This window comes from Rhinolophus sinicus, linkage group LG02, assembly GCF_036562045.2.
Source record: "Rhinolophus sinicus isolate RSC01 linkage group LG02, ASM3656204v1, whole genome shotgun sequence".
NCBI lineage: Eukaryota > Metazoa > Chordata > Mammalia > Chiroptera > Rhinolophidae > Rhinolophus > Rhinolophus sinicus.
This window is the reverse complement of record NC_133752.1, coordinates 156,211,420-156,228,299: the sequence shown is the minus strand read 5'-3', so window position 1 is coordinate 156,228,299 and position 16,880 is coordinate 156,211,420. Positions and strand designations below refer to the sequence as shown.

General features: G+C 36.1%; 1 protein-coding gene across 2 annotated transcripts in view; it reads left to right on the top strand.

The window, feature by feature from the left end:
- Window positions 1-16,880, top strand: part of PDZRN4 (PDZ domain containing ring finger 4) — a 346,581-nt gene that overhangs the window by 201,129 nt on the left and 128,572 nt on the right. The window contains exon 1 of one of the 2 annotated variants that reach the window (XM_019756350.2): window positions 13,683-13,988. The exons of the other annotated variant lie outside the window; for it this stretch is intronic. Within the exon in view, the coding sequence (XP_019611909.2) occupies window positions 13,920-13,988 (69 nt within the window). The 5' untranslated portion in view covers window positions 13,683-13,919. Of the gene's footprint in view, window positions 1-13,682; window positions 13,989-16,880 lie in introns of those variants that run through there. 2 annotated transcript variants of the gene reach the window in all.

The following is a 16,880-nucleotide window of genomic DNA, read 5'->3' as shown; positions in this document are numbered from 1 at the left end:
CATTTGTGTTCCATCTCTCTTCAGCATCTTCAATCTCTTCTTTCTTAGATCCATTACTATTTTTTTCTTTTTTTGAATTTATTTTTTAATTACAGTAGACATACAATATTGTATTAGTTTCAGGTGTACAACATAGACATTTATATACCTTATGAAGTGATTAGCCTCATATCCAGCTGGCACCATATATAGTTGTATAGCCACTATGGAAAACAGTATGGAGGTTTTTAAAAAATTGAACATAGAACTACCATATGACCCAGCAATTCCACTTCTGGGTATTTATTTGAAGAAATCCAAAACACGAATTCAAAAAGATATATGCACTCCTATGCTCACTGCAGCATTATTTACACTATTCAAAATATGGAAGCAACCTAAGTATCCATCAGTAGATGAATGGATAAAGATGTGGTACTTATATACAATGGAATATTAGATTCATTACTATTTTAAAATAAGCAAATAAACAAATCTTCCCTTGATCCTGCTATACCCAACAGTATCACTTTAACTCCCTCTTCTTTCCATTATAAACGTCTTGAAAGAATAGTCTTCATCTGCTGTCAACACTTCATCCCTTTCCCCATTTCCTGTTCAACTCTGTGTAGGCCACTCTGCCTTACTTTAAGCAGCTCTCTCAAAACTGACTGATGTATCCCAATCAATAAATCTACAATTCCTCATGCTGCTCCCCTGCCCAGGATTCTCAGCCACACTTCACCCTACTGACAAGCCCCTTATTTTTGAAACTGTATTTCTGTGGATTCTTAATTCCCTGACTCTTGTCTTTTGGATTTCCTTACCTAGGGATAGATAGGCAGAGGTACAGGTCTTGGATCCCTTCTTTATATATATATATTTTTTTTCCTCTGAATTCCCAACCCACTACCTCAATTCCAAATACATATTGGTGACCTTCACATTCATATCATTATCTTTGTCTTCTCTAATCAAAATTTCAACTCCATAAAGGACATCTTTAATCTGAGAAGTACCTCAATGTCATCAAACCCACCTCCAATCTGTTTACATAGCAGCTCTTCATCCCGACTTTCTTATTTCTATTAATGGCAGAGCCTTTAACCCAGATACTTAAAAATGTGCTCGTTGTTGATTTCTTCCTATACCTTGTCAGTGACTTGGCGAGACTACTTGTTTCTACGTATCTCTTTATCATTTCTCTCATTTATTCTGTACACCCCTTCTTTCCATTTCCATTTTTCAAGACCACTCACACACTATTCTATTGTAAAAGCTTTATTTTTTAAATTATTAATACTGTTATTAGATTCCTGTTTGTTTTTTCCAGTTCAGGACTCTTGAGAAATTAAAGTAATGACTTAAATGTTGGCACTCCCTCATACAAAATCTTCAGTAGCTCTTCACTACCCATTGCAGAAAGAAAAATACAGACCATCAAGACTCTTCATCTAATAGTCAAATTCATCTCTCCTGAGGGGGTTCCACACTACTTCACCCAGGAGGCTAAATGAGTTGCCATACCCTTAATGTTTCCATGCTGTCTTAAGTAATCACCTTTTCGTCACTATTTATTCCACAAAAAATTATTCTTCAATTCCTCCATCACTGCCTGTTATATCTATCCTACCCTATATTTTACTGAGTAGTCAAAAATTACTAACAATGAAATGCATATACATGTGTCATATATTTATAAGTAGATGATACATAAAATAGATCTTTCAGCCAGCTAATATTCCACAGTGATCAGTATATTATTTCTCTACTGAGAATTCTGTTTTAATGATTCATTTATTTAATTATTTAAGGTTAGCAGAGTACCCATGTGTATCAATAAATACTTGTTGAATGAATAAATGAATTTAACTGATTGTTTTTAATTAGAGTCGCTTAGCTTATTACCTTTGTATTTCTTGGAGCTGACAGATTCATCAATTTTGCTTTTATTTGTAGTTTTAGTCTGATGGATTTTCACCATTTTATATGTTACACCTATGGAAATAGTTAAATAGGTTTATCTTTAAAGCAAAAAAAAGAAGAATTAATACAAATATAACTTATTTTTATATTACTAATTAATATTAAAATTTTATTGTGTATGTGCCATTACATGACGGAATAATAAAATATCTTCTCCAATGAACTGTGTGTCACAGGTACCTAGCAGATTGGCACTTTAGTGAACTTTTGATAGTTACCATTATTCTAATACATTTCCATTAATAAAATTCATTAGAAATCATTATAGTGTCCAAAATTTTATAAATATGTACACACACATAAATATACACATACACATAAAATATACATGTACATCTCATTCTCTGTGTATGTGTGTGTGTGCACACAAGATGGAAATTTCTTTTGTCAATATGACATGTATCCAAAACATTTACAAAATTATCAATCCAGCTCCTATCCTCTGGTATCTTCCTTCCATTTATATATGCTTATTGTGGTTTTCCTAAATTACTACATTACAATTTTCTTTGTTCAACAACTCCTCTTTGTTGGTTAAAAATTGGCAGCATATGGTCAACTCTGTTTTGTTGTTGTTGTGTTGCACTCCTCAGCATTAATTTAAGTTAGAAAATATTTTGAGATTCATTCTACTAGAACCTGTAAATTTTTCCCAAAATTTACCGAATCTGTGTAATTTGATGCTTCTGATGTTTTGCATATAATATTGTAGTATTTAGCAGACTTCTAATATGAGTTCCAGACTCCTGAGTCTCTCCCCAAATCAGAAGTTTCACTTTACCTTGCCATTGGACTCCTACCCCTCCCCCATACAGTAGTTAAAAAATTGATATTTAAATCTTTAGCTGTTAAAACTTTGAACAAGTTAGTAATTGTAACCTCTCCAAATCATCCCCAAAGTTGTAAGACTCTTGGGAGTTGGGGTAGGAAAAGATGGTCTAATATGGGGAACAGTTATTTTGTAAAGCTTATCAATAATGCCACGAGGCAGAAGCTATTAACTTTGTTTCACAAATGGGAAACTAAGGCTCACGAAGTTAAGCCTGTGTTGTAGTTCCAATTGTAAAGGTGGGATTTAAACTCATGACTTGTTGATTGTGCAGCCCATGTTGTTCCATTATTCTCTCTGTGTTGAGAAGTTCCTCATGCTGTGGAAATTCCTATTCTCTAAAACCTTTCCAACCTATGTCTGGTTTCCTTCAGGCCCACTCTCCGTTATTTAGAAATAATTCATCACTTGATTAGGAATCAGCTTAACCTACTTATGCTATGTTTGTTTGCTACAGAGTTGCTGTCTTAACCCAATTAAGATGCAAAGTCCTTCAGAGCATCAGTCTTTCTGAGATGAGCAAGGTTTTTCTTCAAAGCATCATTAGCTCCATATGATCACACCATGCATATGCTTAGTTTGCTTCTATAAACCTGTCCTTATGTTGGATTTATTCTTCATTCTTTCTGAAGACATATTGCTTATCTTTATGGTTAACCATAAAGATAAGCAATATGTCTGCTGAAAATCTGGATGGCTTATAGGGAAACTTGAGAATTTTTATACTGCTATTTCTGAATATTCTTTCAATCATGCTAGGTCATGCTGCTATATTTCTTTACACAAAATTGCTGAATGAAGAGGTCCCTGGTAGCCATCATGGCCTGTTATTGAGTCGTGATGAATTGAACTTTTCATGCTAACTTATTTGTTTAAATACGTAAACTCAAAAATTTTGTTTTTGAGTCTTAGTCATGCTAGGCTATGCTGGGGCAACCAACAGTTGTCAAATCCTTAGTGGTTCAATGAAGAAAAGGTGTATTTCTACCTCCCACAGAGTTTGATACAGTCCTGGAAGCTCATCTGAATGACTTCCTCCAAATAGTGAGGCAGAGATCTAGGCTATTTTCAGCATGTGACTCCGCTGCATGGGTGTCTTTTGTTTGCAGGCATATAGTGGATACATTTGGTCCTTCCCCATTGCATTTAATCATTAGACTTCTGTATCTATTTCAACTCAACTAAGAAATGTGCTTACACATGGCTGGATTAAAAACACCAACAATTTTAAGAATTCCAACCTGAAACCACAATTCCAAGATATACTCTCCATTACCCCTCCTCTGATACCATAGGTTTTATGACCTCAATTACCCTAAGTGCCTTATCACTACTACATGCTGCTCCTTGTGAAACAGATTTCAAATAGCAAGCAACTAAGCTCCAGAGAGGTTGAACTTGGTGTCTAGAGATACTGAAAATCAAAGAAGAGCCTTATCTTTTAGAAGAGCAAGTGGATTTATACTTTCACTTGATCAATCATGGTACATTATGGAAAATCCTCTCATTAACACGGAATCCAATAAGCAGTCACTTAATTCCCTTTGCCTGGCACCAATACCTGGAATGTGGGCCACTCACTGTCCCACTAGAGGATGGTGGGCTCTTCGTGCTTAACCATATCTGATCTCAGATGCTGAATCCCAGCTTTGCCACAGGTCTGGTAAGATTTTACTCATCAGGACAGCCCATAGGTAGGACATGTCTGGTGAACTGCAAAAGGAAACAATGACTCTGATTCAGGCATAGCCCTACCACAAATTCTACATTCATGGGCTGCAGGACTAAAGACACTGTGCTGTGTGAAATGGGTCCACTCACCTTACTTCTTCACTTGACAAGGCAGAGTCTTAGAATTAATCCCATCTGGATTTAAATCTCAGTTTAGCCACTTACTAGCTGTGTGACTTTGATCAAATTGCCAGTATTCTGAGTCTAGTTTTTATGTGAAAAATAACCACATATGTCTCACAAAATTTTTGTGAGACTTAAAACACTTTTGATATAATAGGCGCTTTGTAAATGTTAGTTACCTCTTTAAATTAGTAACAAAGACCCAATGATCTTTATAATCATATAAGTAACCATATTTGAAATTCTAGTGATGGGAGGTTTCAAGAGAGTGTCAGGTTAAAACCTTACATCTACATTTGGAAGAGGGAAAGGGATGCACACATCTGAAATTTCTGTGGATTGTTTGAAAATGCAAAACCAAAGGCCTCATCCCAGATTTGCTAACCCAGAAGCCCTGGAGATAAAGCTTGTGCTATGTCACTTGAAAAAGCTTCACAAATGAGTCAGACGCACACCCCTAATTAAGTACCATGCTCTAGAGGCCTTCACATAGTATGGTAAATAGAAGGTACTCAGGAAACATTTGTGGAATTCAGAGGGCCCAAGTCTTAGAGCAGTTCCTACCTCCCAAAACCGTGTAGCTCTTTTCTGTTACTTCCTGACTGCCAGTCACTCTGACATCAACCATTGTTTATCTTAGAGGAATCTAACCCCTCCCAGAGGAAAATTCATGTTTCAAAGTATCTATCTGGCCATTTGCAAAAAATGCAGACAGGACAATAATATAGCTGCCTGCTTTTCTGGATATGTTCACAATAATAAAAATTAGACACTTCAATGAGATGTTATTGCAGGCCGTGATATTGTTAGCGAATATTTATTAAGCACCTACAGGGAGCAGGTCTAGGTAAACACGTGTTCACAAAATCCCTGTGTGGTAGGTACTATGAAAAACCCTCTTTCTTTATTTATTTCTTTTTTTTTTTTTTTTTAGTATTTTCTTTTTAAACTTTTATTTATTTAAGTGTGTTTTTCCAGGATCCATCAGCTTCAAGTCAAGTAGTTGTTCAATCTAATTGTGTAAGGCTCAGCTCACAGTGGCCCATGTGGGGATCAAACCAGCAACCTTGGTGTTAAGAGCATCGTGCTCTAACCAACTGAGCTAAGTGGCTGCCCCAATCCCTATTTCATAGTGAGGAAACGGAGGCATCTAAAGGGTGTGTAACTTGTTTAAGTTCATACAGACAGTTTTTAGAGTGTGGTTCAAAGACATTTCTAGACAACTTCAAAGTCTAAAATGAATAGGTGCTCATTCTGGTAATAGTAGTGTCATAGGCCAGAATTGGTATGCACTCAAACATTCTATATTATCAGTTTCACAGAATTGATGTACTAATATATTGGTTAGTAATGCTAATGTTTTAATCAGCATATTAGGGCCATTCTCATGATAAAACAAAAGTGGCAATGGGGTGGGGGAGTTCTGAAGATGCGAGGACCACAACAGATAAGTAATTTTCTAGGGTCCTGAAGGTGGAGAAAACTTCAGACTTGAACACCCTATTAAAATAGCTCATCTCGTTGCTTGCTATCCCGTTACCTGCCTTATTTTTCTTCATTTATATTTGGTTCTGTATATGCACATATATAAGCAGGTAGGGAATAAAAGAGGTATTCCAGGCTCTAGAATACCCAAGAAGGATGACCCATTTAGTCTCTAATGTATCACCCTGCATTAATTCCCTACATAAACCCTATTATTGCCTGGATATTTTACGTAATGATCACCTGTTTATAATCATTACCTGCTTCCTTTCACTATAAAATTTGCTCCATGAGATCTGGAACCTTTGTATAGCTTGAATATCATTATAGTGTCTTAATACGTGTGCACAGTCCAAGAATGAAAGAGAGAGAGAGAGAGAGAGAGAGAGAGAGAGAGAGAGAGAGAGAGAGAGAAGCAGAGAGAGAATAATAGATAGGTAGGAGAGGTAGGTTAGGGGCCAGGGAACTGAAGGTAAAAGGGTTTGTAATTGTGCTTATAGGCAGAGAGAAGCAAGAACCCAACAGTTGGCTCCTTATATATTGTTATAAACTCCGAATGCTCATGGGAGAATGAAGGACCCAGCGGAGCAAAGACAATAGCCTGAACCTAGGAGAGTGGTCTGAGAAGGAAGAAAAGAGACATTGACTAGTTGAAATGAATAGCGCTTGGTCGTTAGGTGTAGGGAGAGGGAGGAGCCAAGGTTGTTGCTCAGACCTCAGATTTCAGCACCGCGGGAAAGTCAGTCCATTCTTTCATGTGGAACACATTTGGAGCAACAGTTTTGGGGGAAGAGGATTATGACTTAGCTCTTTTTTTTGGTAAGCTTATTTTTATTGAAAATTAGTTTTGATAAGTTGAATTGAATGTACTGTAGATTGTGCTAACAGCCCGTATGTTACTGTAGTAGTCAGTGAATAAGCGGGTCTGAAGTTTAAGAGAGAAATTAAGTCTGGAGATTCAAATTTGGGAGTCATCAGCAAATCTATCTTCATTTTTCTCAAACCCTCCAAATTTATTTGTCATAAGTAATGGTTGATGATTATTCCTTAATATAGAGCTATAACTGCTCTATTATCAATGTATATCTCCCCTATTATAATAAATGTTAAGGAGAAAAATATTCTACAGTTATTGGTACATATTCAGTGTGGCAGTACCCCATCACCAGTGGAATGGAATAAGGTTATGAAATTGCTTAGATTTATTCAATCTATTTTATTCAGCCATGCTTGAGGATATAACTTGGAATCCGAGAGTTAATTTTAGGCTATACTCTGGTCCTTGGGGAAATTCTCACATCTCAGTGTGCTACAAGCATCATCAGAATGATTCTTCTAGCCATCGAGGAATTTGTTATGATAACTATCTCCCAGTGGCAGGTAGTATAAAATACTGGTAAAGCAGTGGTTCCAGACTACTTGGGTTTGAGTCCTGGCTCCCCCATTTCCCACTAATGTGACCCATTAACTACCCATGTCAAGAGAAAATATTAATAGTACCCACCTCAAAAGGTTAATATGTGGATTAAATGAAATTAATAATTTCTAGTACTAGAACAATGACTGATATTAAAAAAATATTAAAACATGTTTGCTCTTAATTTCAAAAATGTTTAGGAATTATCACCATGCTCTCCTCATGGTAATGGTCAGGAAATACTGGTTGAATGAAAGTATTTACTAGACCACTTTTGTAGTACTGAAAATGGTGATGGTAGTGTTCTGGGGAAACCCTATATACTATCTATAATGTTGCTAAACAGTGTGATGTTACCAAAACATGATCCTTTTGAAAGTACATGGTCAGTTAGCCTATTAATGATGAAATCAAGAAAGCAAATATTATACAGGGTTATTACTCTGAATGTATTACATTACATTCTTTACACAAAAGTAACGTGTGTGTGTGTGTGTGTCACATTTACACAATGAGTACTCCCTATGCCACTATTTCTGTTATACAAAGGAATGGGAAACAAACAGCCTTTTAGAAGTTGTTGAATGACCTACATACACGTAAGTGTACAATAGCAAACCAGATGGACAGAAATATGACTAAAGTTTCATTGAAGTAAATTTCAAATAATAGAGATTGATTATGACAGAAAAATTAGAAATAGATCACCTAGAAATCTAAAAGAGATATCGTTATTATCATTATTATACTATTCGTATGATTACTACTGGCCAGTACACAAGTAAATGATAAAATACATGTGATCATACCTTAGTCATTTGTGTACCTGTCAGAAATTTTTATTTCATAGACTCTCAAATTTATGTTTACATAATTGAACTAAATTAAACATGCCTGATATGTATGGTTTCTCAGTCCTTTGACAGTATTCTTGAAGAAGCCCTAATGGGGAAAAATGTCAGCTGATAATTAGATATACACACATATTTATGTCACAGACCAGAATCAGGTCTGCTCTCATCTCCCAGTCACATTCATTTATTCGGTGTGCTTTTATTGAAGACATACAATGTGAAAGACACCGTGCTAGCTCTGAGTTTTAAGAAGTCAAATGTCAATTGACCAACTCATCCTAGTTTGCCAGAAATGTATATTACTGCTGCCTCATATTTCTTATAGTTCAATAAGGGGGGTAAAATATGTATATAAAAATGATGCAAAGTAGAACTGATGGGTGTCTTTAGATAGGCATGGAGAAAATGCCTGCAAATTCAGAAGTTAAAGAGATCACTACTTCAGCTTCATGAGTCCAGGGAGGAGAGAGCATTTAAACTGGACCACAAAATGCCAACAAATTGATTTGTGGGAGTTTCTGGTGAAAAGGCAGGTTGAGGTAAAATCTGGGACAAAGGTAGGAGGATGGGGAGCTGTTACAGTTGTTGAGCTTTTCTGGAGCCTGAAAAAGGAAGTATGCACTCGAGTAACCAGTTTGCTCAGGACTGGGGTTGTTCCCAGGATATGGAACTTCAAGTACTAAAGCTAGGAAGGTCCCAAGCAAACCTGATGAGTTGGTTATTGCTAGTGTGCACTCCGGTACAATGCCTAATGACTGGTTATCAAAGATATTAGCTAATTGAAGGTATTTAGCTGTGACATGTAAAAACATTTCAATAGTTTGATAAGTAAAGTTTACATTTTTAACCAAAATCCCTTCCCTTATTTTAGGCTAGATTTACCTTTTTTAGAATTATTCTCTCTCTCTCTCTCTCTCTCTCTCTCTCTCTCTCTCTCTCTCTCTCTCTGTTTCAGCACTTTCAAGTGCTATCCTCCATACCTCAGTCATCAGGATTGGGTAAAGGCATATTGATGTAGCTCTAGCTTCCTCTGCAAGAGAGTTAGCTCAGCAAATTAGCTATTGAATGCAACCACAGAATTTGTAATTGGAGAACTGAGTTCAGATCTCTTTACTCGGTTTGACCTTGAGCAAGTCACTATCTCTCTGAGCCTCAGATTCTTTATCTTATGATTGAATAGAAGATATTAGACTTTAGAAAATGTTAGACAATGAAGTGTCTACTCAAAAGTGCCCAGGTACCCTCTAAAATGGATGCAAGATTGGGACTCGGACCGAAATTTGTAAAGTCGGTGTCAAGGTGGGTGTTAAGCCTAGTTGGAAGGTCCACATATGACTGTAGCAAGGACACAGATTGGATAATAGAGAGGCGTTACCTACTAAACCTCCATACCAGCAGAGGGAAAAGAATATCAGAGTCATTGCAAAGGCAATAGAGAAGATGATCATCCACAATTTATGGCAGCTGTCACAGACTCCAGGGGTTGGAGATCCAAGAGATATATTTGGATTTTCCATCCCTCTCCTCATAGGGACTGCAACTATGTACTGTCTTGAACTCCAGGGATGGGATATAGGCATAGCCTCTTTGTAAATTAAGTTTTAAAATGTCTTCTTATAAATGTAACAAAAATACAAAGAATACATAAAACATAGGTCAGTTAAATGAATTATGATGTGACTAGCTAGTAAAACTGCTACCCAGATGAGGGGTTAGAATTTTGTTAGCCACACTGAGACTTTCTGGTCCTATGGTAATCACAGCCATCTATCTCTCCCGAAGGAGTAGCCGTTATCTTAATGATTTTGGTAATCATTTTCTTTCTTCTATTTACAATTCTATCACCCAAATTATGTGCATATCTACAAAATATAGTTTAGTAATTCCTGTTTTTAAATGTTGCTGAAGTCTCTTTTAACCTATATATTTCTCTTTTAACCTATATAGTTTAGTAATTCCTGTTTTTAAGTGTTGCTGAAGTATCTTTTAACCTATAGACTTCCTCCCCGTATCTATCATTAATCTCTCGCCTCTCGTCCAGAAACTGGAATATGGATCTATCTATGTTGACTTGCTCACATAGTCTGAATTTGGCTGATTGCATTTTCATGGTGTAGTTTAATATGCTCCCCTATCCTCTGCATTTCCCTGTAATTTGCTTACTTTTGGAAAGGCTCTTTAAAAGGTGGTGTCATTTTCCTCTATCAGGTGGTACATAATGTCCAGGTGTGTGTGTGTGTGTGTGTGTGTGTGTGTGTGTGTGTGTGATGTGAACAACCATTAATTGTCAGTACCTAGATTCATTAATTAATTAAGGATTGCTGACATGGGCATGTTCTATCATATCTCCTTCATTTTTTGGCTAGAATACTTCAATAAAGAGAAACTCTCCCTCATCTACTCTTTAGTGACTCAGTAGTACAGTTTATGTAGGAAAAACAAGATAAATGCTGGATTCCTTTCTTTCATTTGTCTCTCACTTAGCCCTCTTAGATGTCAGTCTAGATCTTAATGAACATGGGTCCTATTTTGAATGCCACTGCATTTGGGGGGAGTCAACTACCCCAAAGGCAATTAAAATAAATAACTATATCTTGAAATACATACCTAACATACATTTTTAAACTTTGGTGAATTTTTTCCCAAGGATATTTGGAAAGATAGACACCTATTCTCTGCTTATTTTTAATCCATTTAATCCCAATTATAATTAGCACTTAAAAGAGATACTATGGAATCCTTTGTATTTTTAAAACTGTTCAGATTAATTCATTTTCCTATCTACTTCAAACTTTATATTCTAATACAAAATTGTGCAGTTTAGTCATTAAAACACTTAACCCTCATCTTCTAATGAAATTTAGAGAACTTTGGAATTCTGAGTTAGCCTTTTTCAGATCACCCTTCAATTCTATAAGATGAGCCCATTAGTAGCAGAAGATAGAATCTTCCAGGACCTATGGGCCAAGGGCAGCATTTGATAAATGATTAACAAAACTGCCCTTGTTTCCTGAAATAGAAACAGAAGAACAGGGGTGGGTGGGGACTAATAATGAATAAAGAAAACAGCCAGGAGAAATCCCTGAAAGAATAACTTTAATTTGAAATTGTTTATTTTACTGGAATGTTTATTCTTTACTTTCTGATGACTAAGAAAGCATTTTTTAAAGCTATGATTGTTTATTTTTTCTCTAAAAACTGACTATAAAATATCATGAGAAGAAAGTTCCAATAAGCAAAACTAGCTTTAATGTTAAGTTTCCTGCTTAGATTTCAAAACTTATTGCATAAAGAAGTTTTATTAGTGGAGGAAGCACTTTCACTGATAGATGAGTGAACCATCCTTGCCTTATTGCATTCTAATTCTTTGATCTGACTTTATAATGTACAGAATTTAAATACCTGAAAATCACTAATTCTTGCACAGCTCAGCAATACAGAATCCTTCAAAGAAATAGTCAATGCATACTGTGAGGATGTGAACTCTAACATAAGAATACTTCATGGGAAGCGGTGTAAAGACTCAGAGAAAATTACAAATTTTAAAAGCACCAAACATATATATTTTACAACAGCATCTAGAGAGACTGCTTCTGTTTGACTTTCATAAAGTCCCCCTCAAATACCTCCTTGAAAACATTCTTTCCATAAAGGAGTCAAAATAATTAATATCTACTACAAGTGGTTTCTAATTTACAGGAAGTCCTGGTGAACTTTGTTCACATGCATTGTTGCCAATTATGGCACCACTTTCATGCAGGTCTCTCAGCTTGGCTTTCCTCCAGGCTGTTAGGTGAAATTAGGCCCAGAAAATCGGATTATTGCATCCCAAGGGAAACGACTGATAAGCAGCAAATGATTGCTCATCTCCTTGCTACTTGCTGGTGTTGAGGTGTTGCTAGTTGCAAAGCCAATTTGTTAACAATTAGTACTCATTAGAATCATTTCCTGTTATCGATTCTAAACATTTGACAAAGCACTTTTAGGAAATTGGGCCCCCAAAAGTAGCTATATGTAAGTGTTGAGCAATTAAAAATCCCCAAGATTCAATGTGATTCCTACCCATAGTCATCAGTTTCCAAGTAATTATTTTTGCTTTGGAACCCACCTGCTATCCTGTCCAGTTTAAAGATGTGCTGGAACAAGGACATACTTCTTAATTAGCAGAGGTTGCGGATAAGTCAGTAAAGGAACAAAAGGAATTTTCTTTCATTATCTGCTTTAGCTGTTTGTAGTATATCTTTAAGGGACAAAAATCGCCAGCTTCCAATACAACATAGGTATTTGTGAGAGTGTGAAATTAAATACATTACTTCTGTTAGCTAAACATCTAAGCTTAGTTTTTAAATCTGTGTTCACCTTTGTACATTATGAACTCTAAATATAGAAACATAAATGGAGTCATTGTGCATTACATTAGAATTTAAATATTGCCAATGTCAGCTTTCTGAAATGTTATATATGACTTTAATAAAATTAGCATAAATACTATATGCATTTGAAATTTTTCTCAGAAAAAGCATTGTATTTACCTAATTTTTAAATATCAACCTGCATGCATTATCGTGCCACAAATTTATATTCAAAAGACATGCCCTTATTATCTAATTAAAATATTTATTATCTGTACAATTATCATCTATTCATAACTCCTTAAATGTTCTTTATTTAGACTAAGAAAATATGCCTTATTTCCTCTCTAGGAAGTAATGGTCTTTACATGTGAACTATTCAGTTATTTTTTCTTTTTTTTAGGATCAGATATAAAACTCTGAATGACACCCCCAATTTTTTGTTCCTTTCCCACATCACTCCCCAAATTTTCCTTTGTTTCTGTATTTATTTTATAAATATAAAGAATTGCTCCTATTCATCTTCCCTATACTTAATAATGCTGAAAATATTTCTTCTTTTAATTGTTGCAAAACATGGAGATGTGAACTAAATATATTTCTGTTTGTGAATCTCTCATTCCCATAGTAAAAGCTTATATCAATGGCGAAATTAAGTGTATGTTCTTTTTTTGAAATGCCCTATGCTCAACCCCTTTATCCTTAATAAACAGAGATGGTATTGACACAAGTGAATTTTGTTTAACCACACTACATTTGCTTCTTAATTAGTGAATATTCATCTGTCATCAGCAGCAGCTATGACACCCCTCCCTGCTAACATGTTCTGTCATAAATAATCAATGAGGTACTATTAATATTCATGAGCTGGAATCTGTGTAGTCATGTGCACTGATGCAGAGACAGGGGGAGTGTTGCCATGAACTGACTGGAAACTCTGTGTGTGTATCCGTGAGTGCAGGATACTTAGGGAAAGCGAAGAAGAGCGTGCTGCTACGCACCACCCTGGCGTGTGCTTCCAGCTAACAGCGGTTTGTCTGTTTCTGGACTGAAGTGACTGATGAAAAACAGTAGTCAAGTCTGGAGGGTGATTCCCTTTCAGTTCACTTGCCTTTCAGTTCTGGGGAATTTAGAAGATTTGCTCTCTCTCTCTGCTTCTTAGAATGGGCTGCAATTTGTGCACTTTTCAGAAAAGAGAGGAACACTACAAACTGCTGTATGAAGTTTCCCAGGTGAGTGCAGGGTCTCTGATACCTAAGCAGCTAAACAGCCAGCCAGGCTTTGTGTTTGTCTGAAAGAGGGTAAATGAATTGTGGCTAGCTTTATGTTTTCTTTCAGTAGATTTTAGAATTGAGGGAAGACTTGCTGGTGGGGGGCTTTTTATTTTGGTTTTGGGTGGCAGTTTTCAGCTTCCCTGCCACTCCCCCTTCAGATGACTTCCTGTGGGATTCTTTTTAACATTTTTTTTTTTTGTATCTACTGCCAAGATGTCAGTCAAGTAAAAGGAGTAACACTGAGATCCATGTCTGTCATATTTTGAGACACCTTTCATTTTGGAATAGTGTTGACATTTGAGAAATCAAATGTATCGTTGTCTGCATAAATATTAGGATTTAATAGGTCTGTGATCTCAGCTATTTTGAATAGACAGGAAAAGTTTCTTGCCAAATCTTGTTAGCCAGAGGAATTATTTGATTAATTAGGAATTTTTGCTTTGGATTAAGAGGAAGACACAGCATGTTTGTATTATGAGAAAAACAAAACAAAACAAAAAACCATGATGTGTCTTGGCTTAAACAGGAGATAAAGGAATTTTCTTATCACTTGTTCTTGGATACTTCTTATGATTTTTTTTGTCTGTTTAGTACTAGAAATTAATGTCAAGAGCTTGTTATACTATCTATGTGTCCTAGGAAAAAGTATGTACATTCACGTCTCTTTAGAGTATATCTGTGGGCTTTTCTGAATACAAATAAGAAAACTATATCTCTAGCCTTCATAGTTTTCATAGCATCTTATTAATACACAATTTTATTTGGGCAGGTTTTTCTGGGGTTGTATGCTCAAGTCCAAATTTCTTGTTTGTCAAAACAAAGTTTATTTCTCCATTCTTTCAGTTTGTCCAGATGTGACACACTACGACTTTTGTGTTTAGATAATATTGCTGATGAAAGACAATGTTTGGGATGTTGGTGGTTTGTGGGCACAGCGGCAGCCAAGTGCCACTGCCTACTGCTTCCCTCAGATTTCCCCCAAACGTGATTCATTTCACAGTGGGCTAATTACAAAGTGGATTTGCTACACATGAAACAGCCTCCTCAGTTGCAATGTTAATGCACATTTTCATGGTAATGTGATCAGAGGCTCATTAGCCAGTTTCCAAAATGATCCTCTGCATTAATTAAATATAAAATGACTCCTTTATCACCATAGAGAGGAAAAAGAAGATTAACATTGTTAATTATACCAGGGGCAATACCTTTTGATTCATTTTTTACAACAAACTTGCAAGGATAGGCTACAATAATATCCATTTCATAGATAAGCTCTCACCCACTTTGACTCATGAAAACAGTCTCTAGGTGGAACACTTTCCTTTAGTTTGGTTTGTTGGAGTTGGAGTTCTAGTATTGCTTTTCTTTGGGTGGTAGACGAGCAGGGGAGTGGATTCATCAATCCATTTTTCCCCTGAATTACTAAATTGATATAAAAGTATAATATGGAGGAAGTGGTAGGTGACCTCCTCCCCGATTATGCCCAGGTTAAGCTGTTTATATTCTACTAAGAAATCAAGCAGGATTACTGCATCCAGAAAGGACCCCTGTATTTGTTAAGGAGCAGAAGTCTTTGTTGTGGATTTTTTTAAATGCTTGCCTGTGAGTTTTGGTTTTAAGTGCTTCCTAAATCTTGAGAAAATAGATAAGCCACACTCTTTATTGCCTCTACCTATACTCCTCCATATATTTATTTTATTTTCTCTACTCCTGAGTTGCAGTGCTTATGATCTTTAATAAAGAGAGTGAAACATGAAATATTAGCTTCCATTTAACTGGCTTTTATTAGATAAGTTAAAAACCCCAGCTAAAAGGTCTTGCATGTAATTTCCAAGGGGAGCGAGCCCTCCTACAGTTTGTCCTCAGCTTTGCGTTCTATTTTACTGAGTTAATGGAATAGATAAGATATCAAAGGAAACCGGTGATCGGCTCATATAATACACTGGAACCCCGTGTGGTGCTGCAAACTAGTTTCTATTTTTATTTGGAGGAGAAGCAGCTCAGAGCACACATGAAAGTGAGCATGTTCTTAACCAGGTGTTCACGGGGACACACAGCTGCCCCCATTTGAGAAGATACTATTTACAAAAGTGACTTGAGATTGGAAGCCTGAATATTTCTAGCTGGTATTAGAAGGTATCAGCTGGCACAAACACTAACACCTGACTGTCCAAATCATATGGATTCATAAAGGTGTCCTTCTCTGACCACTTGCCCTTTCATTTGTTTTGCTACCATTTTTTAACAGCTAAGGCAAACTAAACTTTACCAGGGGATGGGATGATTTAAGATGAGCAGTGAATAATAAATGCGTAATCAAGAGTAAAATGTTCATTTCTCTGTAATAGCGTCATGATAATATTGAAGTTTTCCACATTGTCTTTCTAGATTTAGCAGTCTGGTAATATAGACCAAGTAGAATACAGCTTCAAGTTTATCACTGCAGTAAACAAAAGCAAAACATGCTCACTTTGGAGTATGGTGGAACAATCAGAATAACGTGCTTAAGTGTGAAATGAGGTCAAGTTTCTATTTTGTTGCTATTTTTGGCTCTTGTAGAGGAGCCAAGGCTTTCATTTGACAGAAGAGAGGAAATGCCACCTCAAGAAAATGATTTTCAGCTGGAGTTAGGCCAATCAGGCCCCAGTATGAACACAGATGCAAGAACCTAGGGTTTAAGTAGCTCCAGCAACCTTCACACCAAACAGTATTCATACGACTTTATGCATCTATTTTATATGTGCCAGGGACACAATTGTTATCTGGAGTGATTTATTTTAGTCAAAGTAGGTTATTTATTAACCTCTTAAGAATTAATAAATGGGTAATTTGAACAATGCCCTTCTGTGG